The sequence below is a fragment of the Neodiprion pinetum genome, chromosome 4, assembly GCF_021155775.2.
Source record: "Neodiprion pinetum isolate iyNeoPine1 chromosome 4, iyNeoPine1.2, whole genome shotgun sequence".
NCBI classification, from domain to species: domain Eukaryota; kingdom Metazoa; phylum Arthropoda; class Insecta; order Hymenoptera; family Diprionidae; genus Neodiprion; species Neodiprion pinetum.
In genome coordinates, this window is record NC_060235.2 from 10,722,830 (window position 1) to 10,745,564 (window position 22,735).

At 37.8% G+C, this 22,735-nt stretch overlaps 1 protein-coding gene across 4 annotated transcripts in view; it reads left to right on the forward strand.

The window, feature by feature from the left end:
* The window catches only part of TTLL5 (Tubulin tyrosine ligase-like 5), a 289,302-nt gene extending 266,883 nt beyond the window's left edge, over positions 1–22,419 (forward strand). Inside the window, exons 15-17 of one of the 4 annotated variants that reach the window (XR_006882456.2) lie at positions 21,121–21,188; positions 21,564–21,634; positions 22,351–22,419. Coding sequence is in view for 2 of the 4 variants with exons in the window: in XM_069135010.1 (XP_068991111.1) it covers positions 10,081–10,196 (116 nt within the window). In the remaining 2 variants the exon portion in view is untranslated. Of the gene's footprint in view, positions 1–10,080; positions 11,899–21,120; positions 21,189–21,563; positions 21,635–22,350 lie in introns of those variants that run through there. The other 3 variants (XR_011176837.1, XM_069135010.1, XM_046619687.2) reach the window with 3 other exon arrangements.
* The last annotated feature ends 316 nt before the right edge of the window (positions 22,420–22,735 follow it).

Genomic DNA, 22,735 nt, shown 5'->3' on the forward strand with positions numbered 1-22,735 from the left:
CCATCACACGCTTAGCGAGCACTACCGGTCCGCCCATGAATTATCCGATAGGAGGAGCAATGCGTCGCTTGACCGGAGTCGAACCAACGCTGTAACATTGAAGCCTCTCTAATCGACAAGACAAATCTCCAAGCCCAGGGCTGAGTCTCAACAGATTGCAGCGTGGAAACTACTCTACCGAGTACAACACCCGGCCAGGTACCTAAGTCGTTTACAGACGATTCCGAGTCTTCACATCCAACTGGATGACCCGTGATCGACTGTTCGAGGTGAGACCGAGGAGCCGGAAGACCCCCACGAATGCCGAAGACCTAGCCCGGCAAACAGAGCTCGTGCAATGACCGATCCGTAGACTCGCCTCCTAGTAAAGTCACATTGTCTTGAGCCTGTCGACCCACGAGATTCCTATAAATATCGCTGCCCCCTCTGACTAGAGAGGATACGACCTTAGAGGCGTTTAGGCATAATTTTACGGATGGTAGCTTTGCATCAGCGGACGCTCAACCGATTGCGTGAACCAAATGTCCGAACCTGCGGTTCCTCTTATACTGAGCAGGATTACCATCTGTAACACTTTATCCTACCAGAATCGTGCAAGCAAATGAATAAACAAATTAAAGGTAAAATAATCGATAAAATTGTATAGATACAATGGTGTAGATAAATGTACTCAAATAGAGAGATTAAAATAAATAGTAGAAATAAAAGTGGGCACAAAAAAAAGATCAAAAGTTATCCATTCACACACTTTACAAATACGCCTCCGATACACAATATATAAAATTCCACTGGTTCCTTGTTTTTTTTCGTCGAATACTATTATAACCGATTAATCACTTTCCAATCCAGATATTCTTCTTTCCCTCCCTCTCGTTCGATGGATGCTTGTAATTCTTGTCTTCACCTTTTGGTTTCGTAGTTTCCACACGTTGTGTTAGGAGATGAGAGCAGCCTGGATCGTAACGGTATCGAAGATTCGGTGAATTATGTACTGTATGATATATGTGGAACTTTGCAAATTTTAAAATTGATTATATTTTCGACTTCTGCGGAGTATTCTGATCTAAGGTCTGTACTGGTTGGCGTCTTTCCGCAGATTCTTCTTCGCTGATATCTTCCGGATTTGTTGCCGGTTCCACCAGACTGGTCAAATCTCACTCTCGTTCCGTCCGGTCAAATCCGAAACATATTGCCGCCCATATTCATATGCTCGTAGTTTCACATTACCCTCCTTTTTTCATGGACGTTTTCATCGTTTATGAAAAACAAAAAACTGTCAGTACACTTTGTTTTATTTCACTATTGCTACGTTTTCCCACTCATACGTTCACGCATACACACATTCCTTAGTCATTCATGGTATCTAAATCCTTATAATCTATTTAATAAAATTTTCTTAATATGTCACCTTACACTTAATTGTTTCTGGGTGAGACATGGAGGATCAATCGGACCTGTGCGATCATGAAATTTATCTGCTAATTTTCAGAAACATCCTGCATACTAGGTGGATTGACGATACAACCTTAAATTCACCCTGTTGTATACGCCTTTTACTTTATTTTCATCATCAACTTCAACTAACAAATAAGCATTTTTTCCAATGATACTTGATATTGATTAATGTTATTCTTGAATATGAAGGTCATAACTCAAAACACTTTTTTATGGTGTCAACATTTCAGCCCTGATGGGGGCCCTCCTCAGAACCAATTTATTTAAACATCTGTCACAAACAAAAATAATAAAATAATGTACAACTCCGTTATAACAAATTAAGAATATGTGGTTTAGATAATAAGCAAGGATGTTTATTCAGGTATACACGAAAGGAGTTACTTAGTGTGGGATGACACTTTCAATTACAGCAGACAGGGAACACTCTTAAGTAGTGAATGCGTGTTGGTAAATAAATAATAAATAGAAACAATAAAAAACAAAAGCCGAAACACACTGCGATCGCGCGACGTAGTTCCCAAGACTCCTTGTAGTTAATTTGATAAAATAAAACACACAGCCGTTATAGGTTTAAATCAAGAGCACATTTGCACATGTGGAACGTCCAGTGTGTAGTAGGGGGAGATCGATATCGATAGTTATCAGAGCAAACGCAGAGTCAACGGGTTGAAAGGAAACCAAAATTTTGTTAAGAAGGTAAAATCGAGAGCAAGCTCAGTCGGTAATGGATAATTACAATGGTTGTATCACAGAGGTGTAAATAGTACTCAGATGTTCGATGTCTTGTCTTCGATTGACAGAATTGGGATGTGCAACAATATTTCACATTTCTAACAATAGCCTATTGTAATACAATGGTTCAACGTCAATAATGCTGGCTTGAGAATAATTGAAAGAGTGGTCGAAATCGATTCCATGCCTCGTCAGTGCAGTATAATTATCCTCGTCTTCATGGATATTGCGTTTATGCTCGGTTATCCTGGTGTGTAGTTGCCTACTTGTTTGGCCTATGTAGGACATGTTGCATTGGTTGCAGGGAATTTTGTAAACTACACCAGAACGCATACCCGGGGGTAAGGGGTCCTCACCCGAATCAAACATAGAGGATAGATCATGTGCACATTTACCCACAAATTGAATTTTGTACTTAAAGAATGTTCTGTTGAGTGACTCAAACAACCCCGCAACGTATGGGATGGAAATATAGTTTTTTTGATTAGCTTGTGCAGCAGATGCATCGATATTATTGTTGGAGCTAGTCGATGACAAGATGGAATCGTATTTGAACTGTATATGCTTGTTGAGCAGACGAGATGGATAGTCATTTTTACTTAGTACCTGCTGAATCAAGGACATGTTTTTGTTATGAAATTCCATACTTGAGACTCGGATCGCTCTGTCAACCAAGCAATGAATCGTTCCAATTTTGTAAGATTTGGGATGGTGAGAATGGAAATTTAAATACCTTTGTGACCAGGTAGCCTTATGAAACCAATCTGTTTTGATGAGCTGGTTATCATTAATGATCAAGACATCTAAAAAGCTAATTCGATGATTAAACTCTATCTCAGAGGTAAATTGTAATCTCGGATGGAATTGGTTGAAGACAGATAGCATTTCTGCAACTTTATCCGAAGGGACAGCTGTGATTATGTCATATATATTGTGACGTGTATTTTTCTGCACCTCGGTTACTCGGAGCAAATAACCGGGAACTTACCGCGAGCACAATAATTTGGCGTCCGGCGAGGTATCCTGGATCTGAAACAATATCGCGAAGTTTGTTGGGCGCCTGGCGTGATCAACACGCCTCGAAATCGATAATACGACACACCGCGACCATATGCTCGGTAGCTCAGTACCGCGGAGAGGGGAGGGGTAATTTTTGGGTAGAGAGAATTGCAACACAAGTAAGCCAACGCGTGATGTGGCTAAATTACTATAAAATTACCATGGTATATTTCTCATCAGCAATATTACAAAACAAAAGAAATAAAAATAAAAATAAAAATAATAATAATACGACTACGCAAGTCGTCCTTCGCGGTTCCAAATACAAGGTTAAATTTAATCTAAACGAAATCAGAAAGGGAGAAACACACCAAATAATAATAAAAAAAAATAACAATAAAAAAAAAGGTGAATAATTCTAGGAGACCTCTACGGCCTACGTGCGCTAGTCGCCGTCTTAACAATACCCTACTTCATAAAAACCAAAAGCAAAATCGGACTCGATGCGCTGCCCGCGAACGTCCTTTACAAAATGGCGCGGATCGCCAACTTAATACTAACTGATAATGCAAACAACAAAAGAAAAAAAAAAATAATAACTAAATTGAGGCGAGACTCGTCGCGACACCCGCGATCCTCCTCTAAAAACGCATACTCTTATCAGCGCGCACCCGAGCTTCACTTCCTCGGCGACGGCGGGACGCAGCCGCGAATTCGAATGCTCCCCGTGACTGCTCGCGACCTACACGAGAATGGAGGATGTGCCGGATGACGTGAAATGACCCCGTGTAACGGACTTCGGTCACACTCAAACTCGAGACAATAACGTCTCGGCTCAACCCGTGGCTCGACTCGATTTTCTGGATCCCCCGAAATTAACGCCACTCCCTTGCGCGCAACTCAGGCTACGGTCACCAAGCAGAAGAATCGGCAAACGAATTTCGAGTACCTTTCGACACGCAAACTACAAAACGGCTATCCTTTATCTGATCAGCCTTTACTCAATTACCCTCGAAATTCGATCGCGAGAATGTTAACAACGCTTACCGCTCCACATCCAGTGGACGAACTCCCCTACACCCTCGTGACGATTCATCTCCCTCGTCCTCGCAACGAAACCAGTTTTTCCTAACGCAAAACCACCGCAACCGCTATCTCGAAAACAAATCGACCACCTGGTCCACTCGCCAGAACTAGAGTGATCTCGGATGGTCGCAACGCCGATCTCGTCGCGCTAATTTTTCGTGACGTCATCACCCTAAGAATGCGCAACAATCGATCGGTCATCGATTTTGGGGATTGCGCAACTTGCCGCGCACCTGTCGTCTCTACGCGGCGCAGAACTTAAGGCTAGATCGCGATGTCGTCTCCCGCGCAGCTCTACGTAGTCCTGGGGTTGGGCGGGGTGGTGCTCCCTCGTCGCTAGCTGGTGCCTCGCGGTTGCCTTGGTTGGGCGTAAGCGGGGTGAGCGGGGAGGCTGCGGCGCGCCGGCCGCCAGCGGGAATCGCGTCCGCCTTGGATTCCCGCGCTGCAGGGATCTGCGTTGCCTCCCCCTCCGCAGCCTCGGTGTCCTTCCCGCGAGATCTTCGTGGTTTCGCCTTGCCTCGAAAGATGTTCGGTGTCGGAGTTGGTCACTGGAGGGTAGCCGGTGCACTCAAAAAAAAAATAAAAAACAAAAACCTGAAATATCTTGGTCGCAATGCTCTATTTCGTCCCTGTCGAAGCTCGGGTGCGTGACTCCAGTTCTGGCGCTCTCTAAGATTATTCCGCGACTCGATTTTCTAGACCCTGATTCCGGGATCTCGCCCAGGGTTCAGGGAGTCTCTTGTAACGGGCAGGCCTAACCGAACTGCCACGTTACAATATATATATTCATCAGTTTGTGATTATGTCATCTACATTTCTGAAATAGAATGAAGGCTTGAAGTCCAGTTTGTTGAGACAATATTGTTCAAGATCATCCAAAACTAAATCCGACAAAATTGGAGAGAGCGGCAAGCCCATCGATAAACCATAAGTTTGAGCATATATGTTCTGATTAAATTTGAATATGGCAGCCTTAAAACAGATGTGTAATGCTTTTATGAGTTCGTTAAGTGGGACAGGAATTTTGTCCACCAACTGATGCCAACGCTGTTTCACCGCGTTGATTGCAAGATCTTGTGGCTTGATATAGATAGTCAAGATACTTGACATTTTAAATGGCCCTTGAAATGAATGAAAAAATTTCTGTGTCACTTTATCCAATAGACTTGCTTGCATTGGAACCCTTATCAGAACTAGGTCACCAATATTAAGTTCCACTTTTTATTTTTGTTTTTGATATTTACATCGCCGATTGAATGCTTTTTCAATTCTTCCTCCCCGGGAAAAACGAATTAGATCTGGCCAGATCTTTAAATTGTCTCTATCTGACGAGATCTGGTTAGATATAATCAGATCTGACCAGATATAACCCAAAGGAAAAACAGACCAGATCTGGTCAGATCTTTAAATCGTCTCTATCTGACGAGATATGGCCAGATATAATCAGATCTGACCAGAAATAGTTGTTAATTATTTACATGAGATATAACCAGATCTGATCAGATATAATCAGGTCCGATCAGATATCGCCAGATAAACTGAAGCAAAAAATCTAATCAATGTTGATGAATCGGATTAGATATGTACTCGGGTCTTCAAATTATTGTTATTCTTGTAACCATCATATGCTGGATAAATTGTGAATGTATACAATCCAAATACTATTCTGAAATAAGAATGATATTAATTGATAATAAGATTTGTTCTTTATTCTTTCTTGTACGATTAACATAAAACTTTTGAACGTAGACTTATGAAAATCAAATACACGTAATATCTCAGAAATAGACTTTTTTGTCTTACGGTACTACACAACATTTTTATAATTTGCATAAGCAATAAATTATATTCCATACAACATAACTAAAGAATTTTAATATTAAAAATAGTATGTTTGACAGCATTTATATTTGTTTTCATTTAAGAGATTATTGAATTATGCAATTGTTTTTTCGTTTATGAAATTTCAGAGTTCCATTTTTAATAATTTTAGTTGTGAAAAATTTAATATGGAATCCTTTTTTTTTCCTGAACACAGTTTCAAATAAAGAAATTAAGTGATTAGTTTTCTTATTTATATTAAGAAACCCGATAAAATTTCGGTCTACATCAATGATTTTTTTTAGTTCTCTTTTTGAATAATAATAATTATATGATAATAATCTGATGTGAATTTGTTTACTGGTTTGATACGGAAACTTATTAAATTTAAAACGTGTACAAATAAAGGTAATAATTAAAGGATAAACTTGTTTACACGCAAACGAAAAAAAACCATGAAAATTATTCATGGTTCAGACAAACGTGGTGGCGCGAGTAGAGCCTTGAATGCTGAAATTTGATGTATAATTTCACCGACTCGCTGAGACATTTGACCAACGATAAAGCTCCTCGTTGGAATTTCAAATTGCCTCGACTGTCCTCGTTGAATGACGAAATCTGTGTAAAAGAAATATAATTGAAGTTATAATAAAAAATATAAATACTCAATGTTGGTCCAGTAATTGAACAAATATTGTTTTGAGGAACATAAGAGTGCTCTAAGATCTAGAAATTATTTATCAAAATATTGGTATTATATGATTGAATCTAATGCAAATTTAAAAGCTCAATATTTAGTTCAACATTCAACAAGCGTGAAAATACTTAGTAACTTCAATTAACTCTTAATTTACCGATCATTGGTAACTACAATCAATTATTTGGTACAGCTATAAAACCAAAATTGTTTCTGATATTCACTTCCTGAACATTTCGTGAACTCAAAACAATGAAGTTTCAATTTCACTATATAGTATTATAAATTTTACTTAATTGAAATCGGTATTTCCAGTCAACAAATTTACTACAAAAATGAAATTCATTTTTGTTCAAACCGAAATCTGTTTTGAGATAAACATAATTGAAGTTAACATAATAAATATAAATTCTCAGTATTTGTTAAGCAATAAATGGAGAAGGGAAAATTATTAACAAACCTATAATAGTATTTTTAGCAGTATCGTCAATGGTGAAACAGGAATTATCTGGCGCTTTTTTCCTTGCGCTCTAGGAGGCTGGCCTGTAAAGGTACTACATGCGATGGCTTCTTTAGTAAAAACGCCATCGATCAAACGACGAGCTATATGAGTAACTTGCTTGCCACCCAATGCGTATTCGTAAATATCACTAATGCAATAAATTCCTGAATTGCCAAGCTGAGTCATCTAAATAATTAAGTAATAAATATTTAATATTCAATATTCATATTAATTAACTCTTTAACGGTGTAATTTTACAATAAACACTTACTGGTTTTAGATAATCTTCACCGAATAATTGACTTGGTGGCGGCTTTTCTTCAATTACGTCGATCTTCTTTTTTTAGCCGATGTCCCCTCCTTTCTTTTTATTTCTTCCTCTTCTTCTGATGATCCATCTTTCTGAACATCGTGCTGATGTAATTGTGCGTTATCAGTAAAAGTAGAACGATTAGAGATTCCATTAGCAGCACGAAGTCTTTTCAGTTCAGTTTTCAGTTTATCTTGAGATGGACGGTTTTCAGAATCAGACGACTCCAAACTAGATAAGACTTGACTTGTACTTTGATTAATAATCTGAGCAACATTTTTCTGGGTGTCGACGTGACGTTTTGTTAAAGACTAGCAAAACAAAATAAACGTCATTTAATAATTGATCTCAAGTAAAAAATCCTAATAATAATACAACTTATTTAAATAATGAAATGATATAAATAATAACTACCTTCTCCTCTTTTTTTTTTACTTTTCTTGGCCTTTTCTTTTTTTTAATTTACTTTCAAAGGGGATTCTTTTTTCAAGATTCGTCTAGTCTTGATCGGAGATACAATCACTTTTTCCGACGTCTTATTAGATTTACCCGGCTTCTTTTTGTGCTCTTTTAACCACTGTTTTTGTTTAGCTTTCAATGCATCTTCATCATTTTAAGTAATTTAATGAATGTTAATTTTTACGCTCATGCAATCAAATTTATTTTTGATTGTAATAAAATATTGATTTATCTCCACGTGCCTTAACGTAACCTAAAAAACTTTTACCACAAACAAAAAATGTAAGCAATTCATCCTCTTCCACTTCAGTATTCTTCTCATAAATGACGTTTTCATCCTCAACAATTGTTAAAGAGTTGTCTGCTTTGCATTCCATCAAAAACATTATGATAAACTACTCTCAATCAGTATCAACGAAACTTATTAAAACGACGCTACGTATCATGTAAAGCCTCTGTGAAATCTTGGCGCGCTCACCCGCTCACGAACCTTAGCTTGGGATCGTATGTTTATATCCCTACCGTATAAAAGGGGGAAAGAGATAATAAAATGTATAGTTGAACTAGTAAAATAATGTTATTCGGAGAGATTCGGCTCAAGTCGTGTAGGTAAGTATATCTCACGGTCTTACATACAGGTCTTGCAACGAACTGAAATTTGAGTGGTGGGGGTAGCCGCGTTATTGTCCAGATTTTTTTTGCCATTACTAGCCACTACGCGGCGTTGTCAGTTATTCATAGGCATATGTGTGACATTGCAACGTAAGGTTATCTGTATATGAGTATCAAAAAGACTGGTTAGGGTTCCGCCAAATAATAATAATGAGCGTATGAATAACTCGTAGCACCGCTCTTGTGGCCATAAGTTGTACTTTTGTTTCAGACGTGAACTGACCACCCCCCACCACGTTCGTTGCGAGACCTGTATCTGAATGTACTATAGGAGGCTATAGTGCAAATAATAAACAAAAATAAATGAGAAAAATAGTTCAGCGATTTCATAAACGTGTTCCAAATATTAAAGTTAATTAATTAAGAAATAATTAACCGAGAAAGTTTGAAAATTGAAAACAAATAATACGTTTTTTTTTTGATCAAACCTTATTGCTTATATAATATGTACTCCAATTCGAGAATAGTGTTAATTTACTTTGTGTAAATTAACACGGTCAATAACAGTAAAATAAAATTTAATTATTGCATAAATAACCATCAAAAAATTGAAAAAATAACGTTACAATAAATAAATAAAATAAATAAGCATAAATAAATGAATAAATATACTTTTTAGGTTATAATATAACTTTTCTCGTTATTAAAAATTTCTTTAGAAGCAAATGAATATTTGACTGCTTGTCCAGTGAAAAAAAAATATAAATTATGGAAATACAGTGATCAGGAGGTAATAATTTAATATTAATATGATGCTCTATTAGATTTTTCAGTGTCATGATTAATATCCTACTTTACAACATTTATAAACTGTGATGATTATTTGTAAGAAAACAAAAAATGTGACAAGTATTTGACACCTCTTGCTTTAAAGAAATAAATTAAATACTTGTTAACTAACGATGGAAACGACTATGAATCTCAAATAAGCATGAGCTAATTTTAAAAAAAGTCACGAGAAGAATAATATTAAATATTTATTGATAAAAAAATGCACATTTAAAAAATTGAAAAATTTGTTAGTGAATTTTTTTTATTTATCATTTTTAAATAGTAACTATTTGTTCATTTATTTAAAATCTGAAAAATTTACATTTGTTTGCTTAATTTACAGTCACACAATAGGGTAATACATTAGTATTATTTTATAAATAATTAACAAATAATTGATTGTTTGCAATATTTTCTCATTATAAAGTAAAAATAATTTGTAATAACATTGTTTTCTTTCAATTTCATCACAATGAAATTTCCAAACAATCGTAAATTTTCTTTACATACTATTAATATGTAATTACGTTATTGCATAATATTAAATATTAATTATAATTCTTCATCTTTTAGGTTCCTTTGAAGACACAACAAAGATGGAAAAAATGCATGGAAAATTACCATGCCTTAGAGGTTCGTGTTGGTTTAAACCAACAAATAAAGGTTTCAGATACGAATTTAGATACTGATTTAAATGCGGATCCAGACGCTGATTCAAATGCAGACTTGGAAGATGATTTAAATACGGATTCTGATACGGACTCAAATGCGGACTAAGATGTGGACTCAAATGTCGATTCAAAAGCGGACTCAGATATAGACTCAAATGTGGACTCAGAAGCAGACTTAAATGCGGATTCAAATGCAGACTCAGATCGTAAAGAAAATATTGAAAACGACCCTGATAATAGTGAAAATGATTCTAATAGATGTGAAGAAGTACAACGGCAAACTTTTGAAATGATATACGATGGTAGTGACATGAACGTTCCTAAAGCTGTTTCTTATTTAATGGATTTATGGTGTTACTATTAGCCTGCTTCTGTACTTTCTATCGTATTTTGAGCCCTATTGGCTTTATATTTCATTCCATACTCTTTTGTAATAGTAGTGTGCTTTATGTTTCATTTCTGTTATTGCTTATTATATTTTTATTTATTTTTGTGCTTATTGTACCGTATATCGAGTTCCTTGGACTACAACCGAGCGTAGAATCAGCCTCTAAATATTACCGCACCTTTTTTTTCTATTACTATTGGCAATTTTATATTATTTTTGCCTGTTATTCTTTTCTCTGTATTTTGTTAAGTTAAGTTCTGCGAATTATTCTTGTGTACTGCGGTGTATTTAGTGTATTTCTTTATTTTGTAAACTCTCCGAAATTCTCACTCTCTCATAATTTTGTATTTCGTATTCTCTCAAAAGTTACGTTCAGGAATTCATTGTTTAATTCCTCAGGTCCGTGATCGTTATAAATTATTGACTCTATCGTTTATGAATAATTCTATCGAGAGTTATGTTCAGGAATTCATTGTTTAATTCCTCAGGTCCGTGATCATTATAAATTATTTATTTTACCGTTTATGAATAATTCTACCGAAAGTTATCTAGTCGACCGTTTACACTACCGATTTTGCAAATTGTTAATGAATGTCAATCTCTCGTACTGGTTATAATCTATGGTAAATTCGTCGTATTACCTACCGAACTATTGTTACGTTGTTTTCTACCGATTGCAGTAGAGTTCTCTCGTTTCTAATCGACAGAATAATAATTTTCGTAGCGTCATTTGCACCTTGGGTAAGATCACGACGCCCAGTGACGTGTAGTTTTAAGTAAATTCTTGCATTATATCGCATCTCCCGACCTACGTTCATTTTTCTCTGTTAACTGCCGTCTCTCGTTTCAAAGCTACCGTTTACTGCTATTCTACCGAAATTATTGTGAACAACGATTGCTTATTTTATTAACTACCGCTGTCGATACCATTTTATTTGCCTGTCTGAACCATGTAAACTTCTCGACAATATATGATCGACTGACATGTTCATTTTCCTTCTGACTTGAGTTTATTCTTTATTTCGTTATTTTCGTTAATTCTGTAATTACTGTTAGCTGCCTTGAATACCGCCACTCTACCAGGTTGTACGTGTGCGTACCTGAGCCTAGCCAGCCATACAACGGGTTCTCTATTTATTTTTTGTACGGTTTTGTGTTATTTTTATTGATTTGTATTATTGTCTGAAAATCGACGCTAACGCGTCTGGCGCCCAACATAATTGATTTTGTTATAGTTTGATATTTTGAATAAGTGGAGAATCGCACCAAAGTGTCAACGGTAAGTCCTCATCCGAGGGTAACAGAATTTAGCGTTACAACACTTACAACAGAGATGAGTAGGGAGATCTCCAATGCTCGGCTTTTCGTGATACCAGCTAGATTGGAGCGTCGACGTGACACCTAGGCGGCCACGCACCGAAGGTGGCCCATTTCCGACCTGACACCTAGGCGACCATGCACCGAAGGTGGCCCACAATCGTGTATATATAGATATACTCGGTCGCTCGAGCAAGTGGTTGCCAATCGCATCCTTGTCCCCGCTCGCACAGATGTTTCCAGGAATGCAAGAATTGGGATTTTTCTTGTTTCAATTATGAATGTCAGTGAATAAAAGTATCTCCAGATTTGATAAATTTTGGATTCAATTAGCGGACGCTGAACCAAAATAATTAACCATTCCCAGCCCGAATACTTATTTTTTTTTTTTAATAAATATTATTTTTTTATTGATATGAAAATATGTGACGCCTGGTGTTCTCGAATATTTGTACACGCAGTCTATGTGAAAATATACGAAGCCAGCTCGATAACATTTATGCAAAATGTGCAATGGGCAAGTGGTTGGGGGAAATTATTTTTTTCTTGAACTGAATCTTCCAAAGAATCATCAGCGAATTCCGAGCAAGCTCCGTAAACATATCGAGCAAACGCGCGTACACGGACGTAGCTGTAGCGCAGCTGAGTGGATACCACGTGAGGATGGAGTATTACGGGACACGGGTTCGATCCCGGTCGCTTTTTATTTTTTTATTTTGTTTTTTATTTATTTATTTTTTTCTTTTAGAAGAGAACAAATAATTGAAACAATAAAATACCGAGAGTAAATCGATTTGTTCCCCGTTTTTGGCGCCTCTTTTTTTTACTTAATCCCCGCCCCTTTTTTATTACGGGTAACTCAGAAGAGAGAAAATAAATGAAAGTGAGAGTGGACCGACTTTTTTTTTCCTTACATTTTTTTTTATTTCATATTCTTACTCAATCCCGCTTTCTTTTTTGTGTTTTTGATAACCGAGAAGAGAAGAAAAGAATTAAAAAAAACAATTCCGAGAGTGTGTAGATTTATTTCCATTTTTTTTTTCCGCTTCGTTATTTGGTAACCCGGTTGAGAAAAAATCTGAAGAAAAAAAATGGAGACCGGGTCGATTGTATAAAAACTCTCTTTTAGCTGTTTAATAATATTACCCCCATTCAGCCGTTTCCCCACCGAAAATCTTGAATCCAATCATTGTTTAATGAGATCATGCACAGTATTTCAAAACCTGTAGAAAAATCTGATTTTTGGAGAAATATTCAAAAATGACTGTACAAAAAGATCAGGCGGGTTCCCGAACATTTAAACAAGAAAATAATTATTCAAAATTAGACTTTTTCATGGCATGCATTGACGTTGCCAAATTAACAAGTAAACTAGTCAAATTTATACTAATAACCATATTTTTTTTCATGCAACAACTAATTACAATAAACTAATTTATCATTTATATTAATATTTCAATCTACACATTTTGAGGGGACTATCACATCAATCCGCAACGATAAAAATATACTACAGTTGTTCAATACACACGTGGTCAGCATGATCTCATTAATGAAGGCGTAATGGGATTTGGGGAGGAAACAAAGTGAAGGTAAAGGCATGTAGAATTGTCAGATGAATGTCCGTAAGAGTTTGTTTTTTCCAAATATTGAAGCACTCAGGAACAAATACTATTCAAATTTTTGTGACTGAATAACGTCTGGATTTCACAGAACGTCAATAAGAAAAGTGTTGAAAGAATTCTGTGAATCATACTTTTGTTGATTGTTTAGCCGAGTGCACTATAATTGGAATGAAATTAATAATATTCCAAACTATTCTTGAAACAGGATAATAAGCATGAACATTTAACTTGTTATTCAGCAAGAAAAATTAATGCACTCGTTTTCGGGGGGCACCACGAGAAGGCAATCAACACCACCCCCCGTTCCCGTATTTAAATTTTTGGGTTAAATGTAGAAACATTATGTATAGAGCCAGTGATTCGCCAGTTAAATCATTATAGCATGTAAACTAGCTAGCCATTAGGGCTATATGCCATTTTCCGATATTCAACCAAAAAATTTATATACGGGTTGAAGCGCAGCTCGCAGAGCCTCTGTTAATTGCCAGGTACGACTTCAAACCAAAAAAAAGGAAATACATGAAGCGCAGCTCATAGAGCCTCTGGCAATCGCCAGGTACGACTTCAAAAAAAGGAAATACATGAAGTGCAGCTCATCGAACCTCTGGCAATCGCCAGGTACGACTTCAAAAAAAGGAAATACATGAAGTGCAGCTCATCGAGCCTCTGGCAATCGCCAGGTACGACTTCAAACCAAAAGAAAGGAAATACATGAAGCGCAGCTCATAGAGCCTCTGGCAATCACCAGGTACGACTTCAAACCAAAAAAAATGAAATACATGAAGTGCAGCTCATCGAGCCTCTGGCAATCGCCAGGTACGACTTCAAACCAAAAAAAAAGGAAATACGTGAAGCGCAGCTCATAGAGCCTCTGGCAATCGCCAGGTACGACTTCAATAAGAGAATACTTAAGCGCAACTCACTGAGCCTCCCCGGGTACGTCTTCACAACAGAAAGTGTCATGAAGCGCAGCTATAAAGCCTCCGGTTGACGTCAGGGTACATCTTCGCATTAAGAGCTTCCGATTCAATTTAAATACCTTTAATTTTTTGTAACTTACTGTTCGGCTTGTGTATAGTACGAGATGATCCGGACTGTCGTACTGCCCGATGGTTGAATGTAGTCTGAGCGAAAACCTTCACTTTGACCATAAAGCGTAGAAGCTCTATGCGATGCTGAAGGCATTTCACCTTCGTGAAACCAGTCAGGATACAATCTGGCAGTATCTGTAATAATATCATCCATAAGATTGATCAAAAGACCTTCGCAAGCCCAGTGCGTCTTCCACAATCGATAGAAAGCTTCGAGTTGCGATCTGACGATACTTTCGAACTTGTCTGTGGGCCGGCTCAGATATGACACCGATGGCGCATCAGCGTCAGCATGTTCATATTCCCGAAGTTCAGTATACACCTAATTTGGCGATGATGGAGTTTCAACGGTTCCAAAACGACATCGATCGCACGGGAATTTGCGCAGGTTGCGCTGAGCTACGTAACCAGCAAAATAATTGATTGCACAAAGTTCGTAGGTCGGTAACTTCGTTTCTTTCGACGTCTCCGCGTTCGCCATTTCTGTTTCCTGCTCTTGCCTCAGAGCTTCCACAGCATTTTCAACTTCTGCCGTATCCTCGTCAAATTCGTGTTCGGTGGGATCCGCAGGCATACTCTCTGGCGTATCGAAAGCCCGAGCTACCATCGTGCAGGGTTCTATTAAAGCAATGGCGTCAGGACATTGTACATTTCCTCTGCTGCCGCTGCCGATGTATCCGGTAGAAAGGATGTGTCTCAGAGACAAGCAAACCATCCGAGCCGTGGGATTTGGGTTGTGACCACCTCGCTGGCGAAATTTCGAGAAGAGGTGTTCGACGGAATCTTGGTTGCACAGTCCGGCTGCCAACTCGAATCCGGGATACTTCTCTTTTATCGTCGTATACGTAAGTAGAATAGCTCTCACTGTCAGAGGCAGACCTCTTAGACAAGGCACCTTTTTCATTACCGGTGGTTGCGATGTATTTTCAGCCGTCCCCTTTCTCCTTGGGTCAGCAATCGTCCATTCCGAAGAAAACTTCACGAACTCTGTCAGCGTTTCCTTGATCTCGGGATTCTTGTCGGCAAGCGGACGCTAATCAGGATTTCGGCACAAAAGCTCTTAGGCATTGCATGAATCAATGACTTTATTCATACGCTCAGCAAAAGCTGCGCTAGCCTGTCACGTTTCCGTGTTGAGCTCGTGTGGATCCTTGCCTGCAGTTGTTATTGCCGCTGCAAAACGGCGGCTCAAAATTTGAAAAGCACGCTTAACGTTCATCGCCTGAAAGGACGATGGAAACAAGTGCGCCTCGGAGATGTGAGAGAGTAGATTCGAGGTAGTACTGCAGTTATCGTATCTCCAAGTTTTTACAAAATCTTCGTACGAAGCGATAATCTGACCCCTCCAGTACAGTATTTTGTGTGTTCGCAACGTGCTCCAAAGACGTTTTATCAAATGAGGAAAGTCGAATGAAGCAAAGTAATTTCGGCTGCCGCTCATAAAGCACGGACTCTCCTCTGACACTTTTAAACAAGAATTGAACAATTTTTGGTTCAGGGGACCCTGATCACATGTCACGAGGTGAACTACGGCTCCAGCTTCATGCAATCGACAGAGGCATTCATCGACCAAGGTAAGAATCTCCTCGGCCTTCATGCCAGTCCCGGGAAGAAAATACGCGAGTTGTTGCCGCCATGATTGATTTGCGTTCAAACTGTCGAGGCAAAAAACGAAGGCGTAGCGCGCGCGTTCACCCCTTCGGCCGAGTGGGCCGAGATCAACCAGACCTTCGATGCAATCGAATTTTTCCGAATATTCTTCAAATTGTTTGATTGTCATCTCGTCCCATTTTAGAGCGCATACCCTATTTTCGATAGGCAACTCTTCAATTTTGACTTTCAACTTCTGGAATATGAAATCGCAGAAGCCGGGTTTTATGTCAACCTCCGAGATCCAATTGCGCACGGTACTTTCCGCCGGAAACATGCATCCTGCATCTCTCAAACGCGTATACGCAGACGCTGAGTAGTAAAAAAGCTGATTTGCAAGATCTTTTTCTTCCTCCGAGTAAGGAGCATTTTTCCGGTGCAATTGGAGCTTCATCATCGTTCTTGCTGCCGGCCGCAAACTCTTTTGCTGATCAAGAAAACTATCGAGGGACAATTTTTTTCTCTCCACACGTGCACCTGTCCTCAAAGCTCGTTTCAGCTTCTGACGGAGTTGTCGAATCGTTTTCGTCTTCGATGCATTTTCCCGTATCAAAGAGGCATTTTGTTTACGCAGATGACGCAACACTTTTGCATGAAGTGACAGATCACCCACACATGACATGTGTCCCTCAGGCGTCTGACATGCAGGGTTACTATCATCGGGTTGCGGTTCTACGCTCATCCACGTGCAATTTCCGTCATCCGAATCAGCAAAGCTCACCACTGTCTTCCTATACTTACGCGCATGCTCCGAAACGTGCAAATCTTCTTCACCTACGCCCGTATGCACACACGCCGATGCCGACGAGTGAACCGTATCAAAGGCGGACTCACCTGTGCTTTGTACCTCTACAGATTCACAAGGCATAACAAGCACCGTTTCCGTCAAACCCGAGGAAACGGTACCCGCCGGTATGACAGAGTGGTTCGCCGCAAACGCGGAAATGAACGGCACCGGTTCATCCGCAGAATCGTTGAGAATCAACGACTCGAACTCAACCGGGTGCGGCGTTGCGCGAGAAATTGCATCACTTACCATTGTACGGACTGCGCAATCATCCACTAGACCTTCCACATATGTGGATGAAGTTCGGACTTCCGGGTGGGCCTTCGAATCGTCAACACTCTCGAGAAACATAAGAGGAATCGCCTGTTGCGAAAGTCTGTTGCCAATGAAGTACATCGGGCTGAAATGCTCCCGGCATAACCCCCACGTCCGTAATGTTTCCGGTGATAAAGTCAGCAAGTACTTATTGCCTGCGATTTCGGAAAAAATGTACCTGCATTAACAAGTGACTCATCTGCGCCAAACCGCGCCGTGTGAATATATTAACTTTGAAACTCGATAGAAGAATTTTTTTTTCCTACCAAAAGTTTTGGTGATAATTTTGAGTACTTTGCGATAAGATAAAAATCAGTAAAAAAAAAAACTTTCTGCAGATGCGAAGAACATTTTTTGTTGTCATCATAAAGTGAAAAAGTTTGAAATCAATCGTTTAAAAAAATGTTGTTCAGAAAACCTCCAGAAAACTTTATTTTTTCTACTATGAAATTAATGTAAATATATTTGCAAGCAAGTGCAATGATTTTTTTTTAATTGTCTCCTTTCGAAAATTTCTGTTTTCGAGAATTCATATAGGTTTAATTTCTGATCGTTTAATACCCCGCATACTTCTTAGATGCAACACGGAATATTTCTCCGAACATATATCAAAAATTCACCCTTCACAATTTTACCAAAATTATAAAAATTGAATTTAAAATGGAGTGAAAATTCTGAACAATTTCATACATGTTCAGAGAAACGAACAAATTCATTTTATAATATAAGAAAGGAACATGAACGGAAATTTGTTCAACAATTTATTCACACCATAATTTTTTTACAAGTTTTTTGCATCATCAAGAGACACGGCATACGTTTCTCGGCAGACGTCTGCCACAGGGCAGACGTTTCTCATGATGCATGAAAGCACTCATCTTTCATTTAGGAAATGATATTTAAAAAAAAAAAAATTGGTATGCTGGATAGAATCGAAAAAAAATAAAAAAAAATTAAAAAAAAAATTAAGAAATAAATATACCAAGCATTCTTCAGTACATCCTTTTTCGCATAGCGTTAGTTATTTTGGATTTTACTGTTCTCCGAGATTCTTGCACTTTTCCATTTCGAAAAAAAATGCAAATAATTACAATGCAACACTTACCGGTATTTTTTACCCACGCATCAAGGCGGCAATCTCCTGCCACAGGAAACCTGTATAGTTTTGTTCCCGTGAATTTCGAATTCTTACAACCACGGTAAGCGCAGAGATCGCGCGGACGTTGCGGTTTGTTTTTATCCATTTTTGTATGTTTTTCGACGCAGCAAAGCACATACAGAAGTCACTCCCTTATTACGAGATTACGATGTTGAGTATTCGTAACACGAGTTGCGACTCACGATCGAAAAATTGCTAGCTAGATTTGGGGGAAGCCGTGATCGCATACAATGTAATACATTGTAAACTTCGTCGTTTCGGGATATATTTCGAGATATACATGCAAATTTTCTCATAAATAATTGAATCGAGAGTCGACCGGCGAAGTCGAAGTATAATGCAAAAAACAATAAACCGAGTCGATTGTGATAAAAAAAAAATCAATGAGCTTTCAATTTTTGGATCCAACATTTTCGGTGGGTAAACGACCAAAGGGAGGTATATTTGGGTGCTTTTTTTCGACTATTTTTTTTTTCGGTCCCATCAGGAAATTTTTTTGGAAAGACAAAAAAAAAAATTCCCTGAAAGTTTGAGCCCTTAATAATAATATTAAGTCCTAGACCAAGGCGTGTAAAGATTTCCCTTTGAAAATACACGAAAACTCGGATTTTTTATCTTTAAATTTCTATAGCTCAGCGGCATTTCATGGCATTGCTTTGACCATAGACAAGTATTTCTCACAATTAAACGCTCTACAAAAGTGCCCATTGCGGAACAGTCGTAACTCACACCGGCGAGGTAGTACGGGTCACTAAACCTGATTTTTCCATGAAATTCGCGTTTTTTCGCATTTATCTCGTAAACAACAAGAGATACAGAAAATTATTATTAAAAAACAATACATGTGTTTTTAGTAATCTCTATTTTCCATTACTGTCAGAACTTTTCCTTATTAAAAAAACATACGCCCATTTTATATCAGTCTTGACGAGCATTTCTTAAGAATTTTGAGAGATGCGAGATCGGAACGACAAAATTATTTCAGTAGCAACAATGTATGGACCCCTCTCCTTTTCTGATATAGGCAGCCAGTCAAGAGGCTTCACAGTGTTCAGTTTAGTGCCAGCTCTCGAGGTATCAAGATGGTAAGTAAATTACATAATTATTTTACATGTATGGAAAAACCGGCAGGTTTGACGCTCGTCTATTTACTTAGATTAAGAAGAGAAAAAAAGGGAAGGACCTGTAGTTGTATTTTATACTTTATTTAATTTTCCTTGAATTGGCAAACGTTTTTATTTTTGATTGTATAGGAAGAAGATGTGTGGGGAATTCCCTTCTAATGCCCAAGAATATAGTACACATTTTCGATTATTTTTTCTTTTTTTTTTCTTTTTGGAAAACATTTTCCTCAATTTCCAAATATCCTTAATTTTTTGGTATTCAAATCGATTCTTAACAATTTTGCGCACAGGTAGGATTTTTTAAATAATTTTTTCCGTAATCCTGAAGATGTTTCCTATCTGAGACCACTGTCAATAGGCAAGATTCCGGAAATCATAAAATTCCCTTTTTTTCTGATTAAAAAGAAAATCACTGACCAATAAGGCCACTAAAAGCTCGAAATGAAAATCTGAGAAAATTAGAGATGGTTTTTTATATTCGAAGCCATTAACGTAAGAAATCCGTTTAACGACCATCCTAATAGATATATATTGCATATGGGGCATTCCACGTCAAATTTACAACCCATGTACCTCACCCTCTTTGATTTTGATCATTGTATGATGTTGCAACCACGATTTCAACCGACTTAAAACAATGTCGGAATTTTTTGCAGATTTCTTTAGCCACCACTGAAAAAGAAAAAAATTGAAAAACCAATTCTGAAAACGCTTCTTTTAAAATTCTGAAAAAATTCACACTGATTTTATAATTAAAAATATGATTTGTAAGCACGACACGATAATGGGATCGTATTTTAAATCATAAAATCAGTGTGAATTTGTTCAGATTTTTAAAAATGTCGTTCTCGAAATTGGTTTTCCGTTTTTTTTTTAAATTTCACCAGTGGCTAAAAAAATCTGAAAAAAATTCCGAGACCCTTGTGGGTCGGTTGCAAGATCCTACTAACAAATTATCAAAATGAGAGGTGAGGTACATTGGTTGCAATTTGATGTGGAATGCCCCATAGATATTAGATTGGTCGTTAAATTGCTTTTTTGCAATTTCAATGTTAGATTGTCGTAGATCGGTTTTAAATATATAAAAAAAAAAATTTTTAATCTCTTTCAGATTTTTATTTTGAGCGAAGAAAATTACGGGCCAGCAGGGTCACTAAGGGCTCAGAATGAAAATTTTTGAAAATTAGAGATTTAAAAAAAATATATTTCAAGCTGATCTACGACCATCCAACATTGAAATTCCAAAAAAAGCCATCTAACGACCACCCTTGTATACATAGTAAAACGAAAGTAATTTTCAGACGAACGGTAAAATCGCTAACCCACGTACGCAAAATCGTAAGAGTTGAGAAAGAATATCCTGTATCAACATTTCAGTATGCGTTGTCGATTAGCATTTTAATCGTTCATAGGACGAAACAATGGCAGTCGTGATAAACTGAATGCTGCAAACAGAATTATCTCATATTCCTTATCTTATGTACAGACGAATCCTGTTGACAACTTGGCGACTGAGATGGAGGCGTTAACCCGGATCGTCAACCAGGACGAAATGTGAGTACGCACACAAATCGCTTTGGAAATCCCAAATCAGCGTTTGTTGGTAACCGTTCAACAATCATGTCATCAAATATTCACATCGGAATCTAATAAATTGTAGGAGATGCATTTTTTTTTAAACAAAAAAAAATATTTCCTAAACAACACTTCCGACAATTTGTTACATACCAATTTCAATTTTTCTAACACGCCGATTGAAGCATTCCGAACAATCTGTCGTTTCAGATTGTAGATACGACTTTTGTTTCCATAAATAAAAAAATGTTAAGGCCTCTATGCAGAGTCCCCCTTCCTCAATAACACTTGACCCGACAAGTTCGCATTATTTTCTACACCCCATCTGTACAAAGAATATTTTATTCATTGCAGGATGGATGAAAGTACAACGCGTCAACTTGGTGTTGCCTCGGACAGCGCGGAGATCCCAAAAACTCCGAATCGTAAGAACTTGTGTGATGCATGCGGTGCGCTTTTTTATTCACCATTTCAATATTGGCGTTCCAAACATACAGTGGAGCCTTACACATAGCTTACACAGACAATGCTGGGGAAGGTTGTAAGTTTTCCATTCGGTATTGCGAAAGAGTAAGGGGTATAGCAAGCCCTGCTCGCGGATGGGTACTTTATGCAATTTGCATATTTAGATTGTTTTTTTAATAAAAAGAATACACTTATTTTGTTACCAACTTTAGTAAATCTTCGGCCAAATGAGTAGATTCAGTAAAAGAATCGTCAGAATGCAGTCGTGTAGGGTTGTGGACTCTAAAAAAAACATTGTACAGTCGCATGATTTGATTTAGAATTTACTTTTCAAGTCCAGAACTCTAGGCGGGCCCGATCTGGTGATTTTTTATGGAATCTTACGGAAAAGTGGTCTGTCTGGAGAAAACAATTTTAAAAAAATTGTTTCATGGAAAATAGAGTTTACAGGGCCGTCAAAATTATGATGCAAATGTTATTAAAAAGAAGATCGAAAACTACAACTTTTACTTTCAATTTTTTTTTTACAAATACTTCAGAGAAAGTTAAAAAGAAATCGGGTGAAGTCGTATACGACCTTATATGGTTTTTTTTTTAATTGTCCACGCGGACCAGCGTAGATGATTGTAGTGGACTGCAATAGGTTACTCTCAATTGTGTTGTTCTGCTTTTGCAGCTACCCCGAACGAGAATAAGAAGAGAAAAAAAAATTGGCGATGGTGGGACAAAAAAAAGTCCAAGGAACAAAAAGAAAAAAAGTCCGCACCTGGGTCGGATACTGCGCAACTCCACAAGGTGGCCAGATCCACCCCGAACCAGCGGGACAAGCGAGTCTCTCGGAATCCGCGGTTCCGAAAGACTCGCACTGACGGTCCGCCGAAGCAGACGTCTTCGGACCCGCGGACGACGGAGGAACGCGCATTAGCGGTAGTGGTGAACACGATACTCAATCGAATGTAATAAAAATTGATGCAGTGAAAATAAAAACAATACAAAAAAGACTAATAATAATAATGATGATATTCCTGATAATAATAAGAATAACTATAATATTACATTAT